This window comes from Bemisia tabaci, chromosome 1 (assembly GCF_918797505.1).
Source record: "Bemisia tabaci chromosome 1, PGI_BMITA_v3".
Classification (NCBI taxonomy): domain Eukaryota; kingdom Metazoa; phylum Arthropoda; class Insecta; order Hemiptera; family Aleyrodidae; genus Bemisia; species Bemisia tabaci.
Genome location: NC_092793.1, coordinates 24,416,889 through 24,428,181, shown reverse-complemented (window position 1 = coordinate 24,428,181; position 11,293 = coordinate 24,416,889). Strand labels below are relative to the sequence as shown.

At 39.4% G+C, this 11,293-nt stretch overlaps 1 protein-coding gene across 2 annotated transcripts in view; it reads left to right on the top strand.

Annotated features, from left to right (window-relative positions):
• Positions 1-1,179: 1,179 nt before the first annotated feature.
• LOC109041174 (E3 ubiquitin-protein ligase TRIM45) overlaps positions 1,180-11,293 on the top strand; it is a 30,876-nt gene continuing 20,762 nt past the window's right edge. Inside the window, exons 1-6 of one of the 2 annotated variants that reach the window (XR_011899562.1) lie at positions 1,180-1,487; positions 2,776-2,942; positions 6,161-6,303; positions 7,048-7,197; positions 8,488-8,724; positions 9,338-9,562. Coding sequence is in view for 1 of the 2 variants with exons in the window: in XM_019057407.2 (XP_018912952.2) it covers positions 1,339-1,487; positions 2,776-2,942; positions 6,161-6,303; positions 7,048-7,197; positions 8,488-8,724; positions 9,338-9,562 (1,071 nt within the window). In the remaining variant the exon portion in view is untranslated. The remainder of the gene's footprint in view (positions 1,488-2,775; positions 2,943-6,160; positions 6,304-7,047; positions 7,198-8,487; positions 8,725-9,337; positions 9,563-11,293) is intronic. The other variant, XM_019057407.2, reaches the window with a different exon arrangement.

The following is an 11,293-nucleotide window of genomic DNA, read 5'->3' as shown; positions in this document are numbered from 1 at the left end:
ACTGTAGGGTCACAAGTTTATACATTACCACCTCTCGGTACAAGCTGTGGTACTTTCTTGATTCACTTGACAGTGGTAAAACTAGCCTAGAAATCTTGACGCTAATCTGCGAGTTGTGACATGAGTGACCCTGTGCAGGACAAATTAAATAAGCGAGGCCTGCGCGTGGAGCCGAGCAGACGAGCCACTGATGTGAAATTGTGGTAGAAATTAATAAAATTCATAATCATCATCGGTGAAAAGAAAACGAAAATTCTGTTTACCTGGCGTCCTCAGGATAAAGCGATGTTGCTTGGTTTTGAAACAAAATGGTGAATTCGTTAACGCTTACAGCCCTAAAGGGAGGCAATGCCTTACCAATTTTTACCTTGGAGCTAGACGCAATACAAGTTTCAAAATCAATCTACAATCCCACCAAAAATATCATAACGGTAAATATACTTAAAAATAATTTAACGGACAAAAATAAAATTAATGCATGTTTAAAATATACACTTTTTCGTTTTTTGGACATTTTCCACCGAAGATTTGGAATCAATCAGTGAAACAAATAATTCAGGAGTTTAAATAATGCGTTGCTAAGAGCATTTAGCTACCATGAAGACACAACAAAAAAGCTTCTCTAGATTGCATCGTTTTGGATAAAAAAAACATCAAAAGATATTTCTGTAGAAAACGTTTCAAAAAAGTATATCTGCATAAGGCAAGAACGAGTCACTGAAAATGTTGTGTATCGCGCATTACCAAACATCATTGAAATCATCAAAATATGACAGGGTATATCGACGGTGAAAGTCGGCAATCACATAACTCGGTTTGCGACGTCGCAGACTTCCTGTCATACTTTATTTTTTAAACGGAAAACTACTCAACGGTAATTCTTTAAAACTGCCGTGATTTTTCTTCTATGTGCGAGGAAAATTCTGCAAAAACTTCAAGGAATCATGTTCATTTGTTCTCCTTTAAAAAAATAACATAGTTGCGGAGATTTTCAGACACCGCAAACGAGTTATGTGATTGCCGACTTGCACCGTCGATATGTTGCAAACCGAAACACATGGTTTTGTCGTTTTGCCATGAATAAAAAGTTAAAATCCTAATAAGCATAGAAAATTGGCAACGGTGGATATTTCATCCCCTTGGCATCACTCGCAGGCGAGCCTGTTTCATGCGAGCGACGGCCACGCTTCGGCACCGTGCAACGGTCCTCACAACGCGAATCGAAGAAATCATTTAAACTAACTTTCTCTGATAAGTGTTTTTTTTTAAAAGAAAGGTGCTGGTTTCAGTTTTTTTCGAGTGGTTTTCCACGCGGTGGAGTGCTTTGGACAGTGAAATATGGAGGTGGATATGGTTCCGTTCATATTCGGGAGTTTCACGCGAAAGAATAAGACGGTCTCGGAGGACAGCGGCTCGTCCAAGAGGAGATCCTCGGAAAATGAGACGGAACAAACGACCACACTGTCGTCAAGAAAAGCTAAATACAGGTAAGGCAGTCAATTTTCAGTGAACTTAAGGATAGCTGTTGACCACAAATCTTATTAATAATTATGTTCCAGATCATAATTTTATAGTTCCACTTCACAGATTAGCCAAAAATAATACATTCTACCCAAGAATCAAGTTTTTCGGTCAGTACTAATAGAAATGCCCCTTGGAGAACAGTTAATAAGAAAAGGTACACTCCTTAAATTTAGTGACTGTGCAATTTGAGCTACAGGGAAGTTGGTATGGTCGTATCATATACTTTAAAAAAAGTATGTTTGGCTTCTGGAATGTGAACTACACCGTATTGCTTTATTTCAGTCCTGAAAAGGAATTATTGGCCCAATCAAACGATATGATAAAAGAGTGGGCAACAATAGTGATAATAATAAAATTTAATCAAAATTGAATCCAGACAGAAATGGTGATTTTCCCTTATACATTAAAATTCAGTACAAAACCTGAAAACCTCACGACTCAGACAGAAATATCATTCGAACTAAATATTTTCCTGAAAGAGAAATGATATCATAATATTTTTGGTTTTATGCCGAATTTTAGTGCAGGGTGGCATTTCCATCTTCGCCTAAACGGTTCTTTTGTCGAACCATAATCCGTTCGTAAATTGAATTAAATGATGCGAGCATTTCAAGTGTTGTTCACCATGCTGTTGCACTGATTATTACCTACAGCTCATCTAGATTTTAATGGTGATTTGCTTGAGACACTTAATGTATGTAGATGCGCATCACTTAATTACAAGGCTACGGTAGAATAAACCTAGCAATGCACCCATGCAAAGTGGAGGACTTCTTACGAAGTAGTGTTAGCATTATCTACGATGATATTCTGCGGTGGAAAGGGGTTTTGATGTAGCTTAGACGTTTGTTTGGCACAATAACTTCCCGCTTTCAAAAAAAGATTTTCTTTAAAGAGGACAATTCTCTGGCCCTCTAGGCCAGGCCACCCACTGAGGAACATACAAACCGGTGAACAAATTGACTAATGGACTCAGAAGTGAGGGAAATACTTTTCAAGTTTCAATCTTCCGCGAGGCTCAAAGATTAAACTACAAACTTCAAGACGTTTTTTTTCGACGGCCTTCAAATTTTTGCCAGGAAATCTAATACTTAAAGACAAACTCCAAATTATCTGTAACTCAACTTTTTCGAAACTTTCGCTATACGCTCCTTTATTTAAACACTGTCCAATTTAATGCTGCATTCTTTATTCTTGAAGGTACCTCTGAATCACTCAAAATGTATTGTAATAATGTTTTTATCTATGTAGGCAGTTCAGAATTGAAAATGGGAAGATGCAGTGTGACGTATGCAACCAAGAATATATGCAGCCCCGGACATTACCTTGTCTCCACACATTTTGCACAAATTGTCTTATTAGACTCACCGTTCTATCGCAGACTTCATCTCAACAAGTTTCTGGCAGTGAAAATGCAGGTATTTTCACTTGAATTTTTTGGATAGAGAAGAGGGTTATTCCTTGAAAGTGTTTGGCAAATTCCAATGAACTTTTATATAAAAAAAATTGTTTGAACTTCGAATTCAATTTTAGCGATTTTCAAAATTTTTGAATGTTTGCTTTTTGTCAAAAAAATAAAATTTAGTATAAAAATCAGTTTGTAGGTACCTTTTCTGCTGAGGTACTTCCTTACCGCCGACCAAGAAGAGGAAAAATAATTTCATAAAAGGTTCTAATGTTGGCTGGTAGTTTAAAATAGAAAAATTCCCATTTACTGAGGGGGGGGGGGGGGCAAAGTTCACACAAAATTGAAGAATCCTACCCCTCGACTAGCCAGCAAACTAAATGCATTTTCCCTCTAAGACATAAATAATTTCTCAATGCAGCCTGTTTTATCGGAAATTCCAAGATGATACTTTGCTAACACTTATTGAACTTGACCGCGTTATATACACAACCATAATTATTTGTGCTGATATTTTGCAGCATCCTAAAGTTTAAGTATACAGAATTTTCTCAGAAATTCCACAACTTTACACCAATGGAGCACATTCAAGTTTGAAAACATGCAGGAACCAATGAGGATGAGGTATTATCTTCTTCGTAAATGCACCTTTCCCGGAGAACGAGTATAAATTAAGCCGTTTATCCTTGTGAACTTGAACGTTGAACTAAAATCGATAATACATTGATACGCGGGTGGCTGTCGCGATGCAAGGTCCTGTCGGAGTAACCGGCCACTGTAACTTAATCGCCAGATCTCATAAAATGAATTTTTAAATTTTTTGTCCGTTCGGCAACAGGGCAGCGGCTGCAGACCTGTGTATAGCGGTAATGTCATTTTAACAGGGTTGTTATATCTTGCAATAATTGAGTGAAATCCGTCGATTGAATAATGATTGCCCGAAGGTTCATTGAATACAAAAAATAAAATCGTGTCTCGTTTAAGAATGCATACATAAGTGGACCTCGGTTTGAGATACGGAAGAACAATATCTGCCTCATCCAAGAAAACAGCCCACACAGGGAAACGAGTGACACATACATTTTCTCTGATATAAGCTGGAAATTGTAGTTCCTTATCGCAAAATATGGTCCTTGCATGTGATCGTCTACGGAGAGAGGGATTAGGTATGCTTGGCAAAAATTGAAGTCTGATTATTTAATGATACAAACGCACACAGAAATAATATTTAAACATTTTTCTACAGAAAACACCAACATGCATTTCCAAATAAACTCAATGTTTAAGGGTTTAACATTTTAACGTAGTGGCTCATTAACAGAAAGCTCTGAAAAAAAATTCGATTATAAAATAAGAAGGTCAAGGAATTTTGAGATCTTAAAATCCGAATTTTCGACCAAATTCCGCAAAAATTACCTACTCCTTGGAAAAATCATTGAGAAGTTTAACTGTTTCTCACCCAGTCGATGGCGAGGAAGACTCTTTGGGGACGCAATTTAATGATTTTTCGACCTGCATAAGAGAATCATACCAAGTATATCATCATCATTAGTATCATCTTATAATCTCTCACATCAATTCATTGACGGAACTGGGGAGAACATAGGCGGACCAATGCCACCTGCTATTTCAACTCAATTTTATTCACTGTAAAAACAGTTCAAAAAAGCTCCGGAGACATTTGAATTTTTTAAATAATTCTGATGACCCCACCCCCCTCAGATTTTTTTTCTTGAGATCGACAGAGTTCCTCTGGGATCCTTTAAGGAAACTGGGTAAGGAAAACTCATGTGCTCTCTCAAAATTGACTCCTCATTATGAGCTTATATTCGTCCGATTTTGGTATTGTAAAAGAATCCATGCATGTAATCATTTTGCACACTACAGTCATGCGGAATGTTGGGTTCTTTTCAATTTACATTTAAATTAGGAAGTTTCGACTTTTCGTCCCTAAAATTATATACCGGGCATAAAAAATTGGAGGGAAAACAGTCCCTTTGGTCGAAGTGATTTTAGCCGCGAGCCGGCAACACACGCAAGTAAGACGAGCGAAAAAAACACCTGCATACGCTTCCGCCTTTTGAAGCCTTACAAGGGTGTCCTACTCCCCTCCTCCACCCTCTATCCCCCTGCATTTTTGCGCCTTTTACCTCTTTTGTTTTCAGGAATCCCTCCAATTCGTCCGATTTGTTGTGATTTGTTCGTGATCCCTTGTCCGGTATTTACTGCACCTCCGACGTAAATAAACTGGACGTCATTAAATAAAACCCATCTATCTGCACACGGACTTTCAAAATTAAAAAATTAAAAAAACAAATAAAATCGGCTGTGTAGATAAATCTTTTTGCTCGGTTACATTTAAAACACGCATTATCGAAAATTATCTTGTCAAAATAAACATGATATGAATCGAGGAGATTATAAGGTGTGCGACTGCTCAAATTTGTTCATGACTCCAAGGGGTGTTAGGACGTAAACCTCCTTTGCGAGTCCTTACTATAAGACCAGTATTTTAGGGAAGACGTACTCTTTATGAGTCATGACGTTTGTCACCTTCACAGAAAAAACTGAGTTTTCAGTAAGTAAAAAATACACGAAAAATGGGTGACCAAGGCTAAAAAACAACGAATAATAAAGCCTGGGACGTTTCGAGGTGTTTCAACTCCCTCTTAGACCAGGATACAAAAATATTGAACAAAGTGTTCAGTCAGTGAAGAGATTTTTCTCTCATTGAGTCAGAGAATCAGATTTTGAGATTAAATTGCGAACAATTTTGTTCATTTTTACACAAATGACGGCTTTGAAATCAAAAAATTCTGCACGGCGAACATGAATTACATTTTCAAATAATGTTTATCCAACCACGCTGGTTCAGCTAGAAACTTAAAAACGCACTAGCTCAGGTTTGGCTGGACAGTTCTTGGCAAACCTCATCTCAAAATATTCATTGAACACTCATGTATGCTTTGGTATCAAAAACACGATCATCCGTTTTTGTAATGCAGCCGCGTGGTGAATAACGCGATAAGCTAATACATGAAAGGGTGACTTTTTCGTTAATATTGGACGTAGAAATGGAAACGTTTTCAGGGTTCCCTAGAAATTTGACTTTTGGACTTACCACCCTTTTAAAATAACTAATTCTACCGTAAGGCTGCTCCTGAAGGCCCGATCCTAAAGCGTTGTGATGATGCAAACAAAGTTAATATCAATTGGAAATCTTTCATACAGGGACAATGGAATCAAATCAGGAGAGTGAAAAATCCAGCAGATATGGAAGTGGAAGCGGCAACCAAAACGATGGCTCAAACGGCTCTGGGTCAGGCTACGACAGCGAGCAGGGCAGTAACTGCTCGGCTGAAAACCCGCATAGAGTAAGTGGAACAAAAATTGTACTAAAATTTGCAATAAGACACTATTATTCTTGGATCCTATTACTACTTAACCTATTTTATATGTCTAAGGCTGGAGGCACTACATGCCACAGACCTAAATGATAAGTCCAACACTTATCATACGTTTCCTATACTTACTACACACAATTAATTTAATTTAAAACCTGTCAATGGATACCATATATTTGTAATTTGGTATAGTAGTGACTTGTAATATTGAATTATATCGATAAATTGCATGCCTTATTGCATGAATTAATTACAAAGTTTCGAGGAAAAAATCTGCATTGTATAATAATACTAAGATTTGGAAGGAAGTTGAAAGGGGATTTTGGAAAAAACAGAGTCCGGATTCTTTTTTCCCTTTTTAGTGTGGAAATGTGGAGATTAAACTCCCCCCCTCCTTAGAGTAATATAGTCTAAAACGCCCCCGGCCGTTCAAAAATTATCACATAAGACAAACAGAATACGAATTTCCTTAAAACGCCCGGATGCAACTATTCGGGCTCCACGGATGTCCGTGTTGCATACGCACGGAAGAGAAGGCGTTTTGATTCTCCGAGCACTCATTGCCTCATCCGTGTGTGGCGCGGCGTTGCAAAGGTGGGTTGTGCCGAAATAAGGATCCAAAATAACAGAGTGCCTTTAATTCTTTGTTAATACAACAATCACACAATACAAATGCACTAAACTTGCGGTTTTCAACAAATCTATTATTTCTAGAAAGCGCACATTACCTGCCCAACATGTGGGTACGAGTGCAAACTGTCTGCCGATGGAGTTTTCGCTCTTCCGCTGCACGGACTTCTTCAGAGTCGGATCTTGGCCCAACAGGAGGACATCGCTATCGAACTTTGCCAAGCAGATGCCGTGGTAAGGAGACCGCACACATAAAATCTGCTCTTTAATCAGTCTTAGTGGTTGTCCATCGATCGTTCTTCACGTTTTTTTCATATGAAGGAAATATAAAAAAATATTTTACGTACGGCCTTAATAACGGAACATACTTCAAAAAATACCAAAGCCTCCTTTAAAAAGCACCGCACCTTTGAAGTCGAAATCGCCATATTACGAATCGATCATACTTTTTCCTCTCATTCTTATTTAATTTCAAAATCTTCATTTCCATTTTGCTCTCTATGTCAACATCCTTCCCTTACAATCGAGTATATTTTGCTATATTGCCCAAAATTCTATGCTACACGCACAATAATTTAAAATACCTCACTTTCAACATCCATCCTTTAAGCTCTGATGATCCAAAAGTAACTCCCGAAATTTTGAAGCTCTTGAAACAGGTCAATCTTAAAGTTTGAGGTTTTCTGCTCTCCGACGTAAATAGCCTAGACGTTGCTGATCGTCGCAATTAATTAACTAACTATCCAATAATATTATCAAGCCGGATGTATGTTGAGCTGAAGTGTGTTCATAGTCATGAAAATACGTAAGTGAAATTAATTTGGGATAATATGTATTAAGGTGTAAAGCAAGAGAGTCGATACCTCTTTAACCTAATTTAACGCGCACCTGTGCATAACTGTGACTGAAATGTACCCATCCTCCGGCTTAAAGTTTCACTCCAATATTCCGAAGGTGTAGATTATTTTGTGGTATTATTAACACTGAAAATTAATATTCAATGGAGTTCCTCTCTGTTGATCCAAAAAATGATCCACGTGAAATCCAAGAGAGAATCAAGAGATTAGTATGTGCGCCTACAAATGCCCTCCTAAAGGGAATTCATTAAAAAAAAAAAAAAAAAAAAAAAAAAAAAAAAAAAAAAAAAAAAAAAAAAATCACGTTTATGTTTTATTTGAAGTCGTTCCCTGTGGAGAGTTCACTGAGTTCACTTGTCTTTTTTTCTTCTTTTTTTGTACCACAGATACCACTCAAAAGATAATTCTGCACTTACAATCTAATTCCAATCGTTCCTCAGTCCCTAGACTTAGGGAGTTTTCAAGAAATTGCGTTGACTGCTTTTCGAAGTAAAAATAAATATGGCAGGAAGTTTGCAACGTTTAACGTTGGAAACAGGGATACGTGCTTTTGCACTTTGGCCATCAATAAAGAATGCCTAGTCTGAGATCTTGCCGAGTGGTCAACTTCATTGTATGCTGACAAATTATTCCGTTCGCTTAGATCGTTTCTGAATATTGTTCGCAGGAAACGTGTCATATTCACCCTGGAAGAGAGCTGATCATGTTCTGCACCCGGTGCAACCAGCTAGCGTGCCGCGACTGCTGGATCCTTATTCACCGCGGCCACTCCTGCGACACGGTCAACCACTTCATGACCGTCTCCATTCCCAGGATCAACGAGGCCATCATGAAAACCAAAACAGTTCACAAGGAGGTCGCACTCAGCCTTAGCAGGCTCCAGAGCCTCGAGGAAAGAATACAGGTGAGCCTCCCGCAGATGAAAATTGGATGTATTTCTGCCCAACGGAATCATGTGCATTATAAGACATGATCCCTGAGACCCATATGCATAACTGGGCTCAAGTCATAACGCACGTCTATGGGTTATCATGCACTTGTGGATGCACAGTGGATTCGTGTCAATTAGAGAAGCCGCGGACAAAATTTGAAAACTTTAAACGCTCATAACTCCGTTCGTGCAAAACTTTGAGGTTCTAAAGGTGGTTCCATGGGTTTCCTCATGAAATTTTCTCCTACAGACACTCCTTAAAATTTGAAATGTGACGCAATATTCATCACAATCCCATTTTTTTTTCGCGGCGCGCAGTGGATCGAGTCAATTAGAGAGGTCGCGTCGGACATGAAATTTTTACTAAAACTGCTTTTGATCTTCATTTCGTCACATTTTAAATTCTGAGGGGTGTTTTCAGCAGGAAATTTCATGAAGAAACCAATGGACCCATTTTTAGAGCCTCTAAGTTTTGTATGATCGGAGTTATGAGCGTTTAAGGTTTCTAAATTTTGTCCGACGTCTTCTATTGACTCAATCCACTGTGCGACGGTCAATTAATGGTTGTATTTGCGAATGATTGCAGAGGAGGTGCAAAGAGGTGGAGGCGGAGGTGGACCGATGGGTGACGTCGTACAAACGGGCCATCGACGAGCACCGCGTGAACCTCCTGCGAGAGGTGGCGCAGATCCGACAGGCGAAACTGGAGCAGGTCCAGACGCAGAAAGAGGGGCTGGCCGGGCGAGCCGCCCACGTCAGCCAGGCCGTTGCCTTCACACAGGACCTCCTCGCTGAGGCCTCGGACACAGAGGTAAGCTACTACACCCGAAATTCTCATTCGAAGATCTTCTGTGATAAGAGAATACATCGTGTTCAACACTGGAAAAAAACACATTAGATCTAGAGTCCAGACTCTTGAAAACATTGACAAGAAAAAATACTCTTGATTCGATCAGATTTAAGCTTAAATCAAGAACCAAGCCTCTTAATTTGAGCGAATTTCTTTTTGATTTAAGCTTAAATCTGATTGAATCAAGAGTCTTTTTTTTCTTGTCAATGTCTTCAAGAGGCTGGACTCTAGACCCAATGTGTTTTTTTCCAGTGAAGGTTTTTAGATTTCTGTAAAAAAATGTCATGTTGAGAAAAGTTATGAGTAGCGTTCCCTGAAAATTTCAGATGCAGGATGAAAAAATTGTAAACAAAATCTCTGAAGATTTTGAAGAAAAATGATCAATACATTTTCAAAAAAAATCGTGAGCCGCGGGGATTAATTTGGCAACAGCCGGATATTAATTTTTTGCTAGTGACGTTGAAGAGCGACAATAAGCCTTAGTTTTGGCTCTTACCGAGCGAGGTAAATGAAATGAAGGTATGCCCTGCCGCCACAGACTACACTGGAAAAAAACACACTAGATCTAGAGTCCAGACTCTTAAAAACATCGACAAGAGTACTCTTGATTCAATCAGAATCTAGCTTAAATGAAGAACCAAGCCTCCAGGGCCGGATTTACTTATTTGCCGCCCATGGGCCGCCTATATTTTGCCGCCCCCTTCTCATTCGTTTTGAAACATCAATAAAAACCATCAAGTGAACGTTCCGGAGGGAAAGAGGCGTATAGGACGCGTTTACTCGTGCTGGTCACAGTTTTTGCGAAAGCCCTGTCAACACTACTATAGCAAAATTTCACGGAACTTGGCGCGAAAGTTAAATTCCGTAAACCTATCTCTGTATGAACAAGGCCCTCCATTTATAAAAGATGAACCAAACAATTATGAAAGAACAAACATAAATGTGGTTTAATAATTGTAACTTCCGCCGCCGCGCTGACCTCACTGTGTTTGACGCAATACGTGCGAAGTATTCCTACAGTCTTACATGCGCTATGCGTTTAGGGCCGACCGCTGCTGCACGCACTGTGTTTGCCGCAATGCGTGAAGTACTCATGCAGTCTTGTTGGCGCTATGCGTTTCACGGCGCCCACTGCTGACCGCAGCGACCAGTACTGTCTTTGGCGCAATGCGTGAAGTATTCATGCAGTCTTGTAGGCGCTAACATGTTTTACCTGCCGACCGCCGCGCCGAGGGTTTCTCCTTTTCATCTCACGTTCTCGTCACCACTGCTCTCTGCGCCGCGCCGCGCCGCGCCGCGCCGTTCTAGGCCAAATTCCGTGTTCGGTTTCTCTCTTAATCTTAACTCGACTAATTAAAGGTGCTGTCTATTGTGTCACAGAAGGACGACAAAATTAGAGATTTACTCTCAGGAAATGAGAGATTTTGTCACCTTTTCTCGTTCGTAATTTTCTTTTCTGAGTCCAATTTTTCTTTATAGCTACATTTAAAAAAATTGCAAAATTTGCCGCCACCTAAATTTGCCGCCATGGGCCGCGGCCCATGTGGCCACCCCCTTAATCCGGCCCTGCAAGCCTCTTAATTTAAGCGGATTTCGTTTTGAAGCAAAAATCCGATTGAATCAAAAGTATTTTTTCTTGCCAATGTTTTCAAGAGTCTGGACTCTAGATCCAATGTGTTTTTTTCCCAGTGT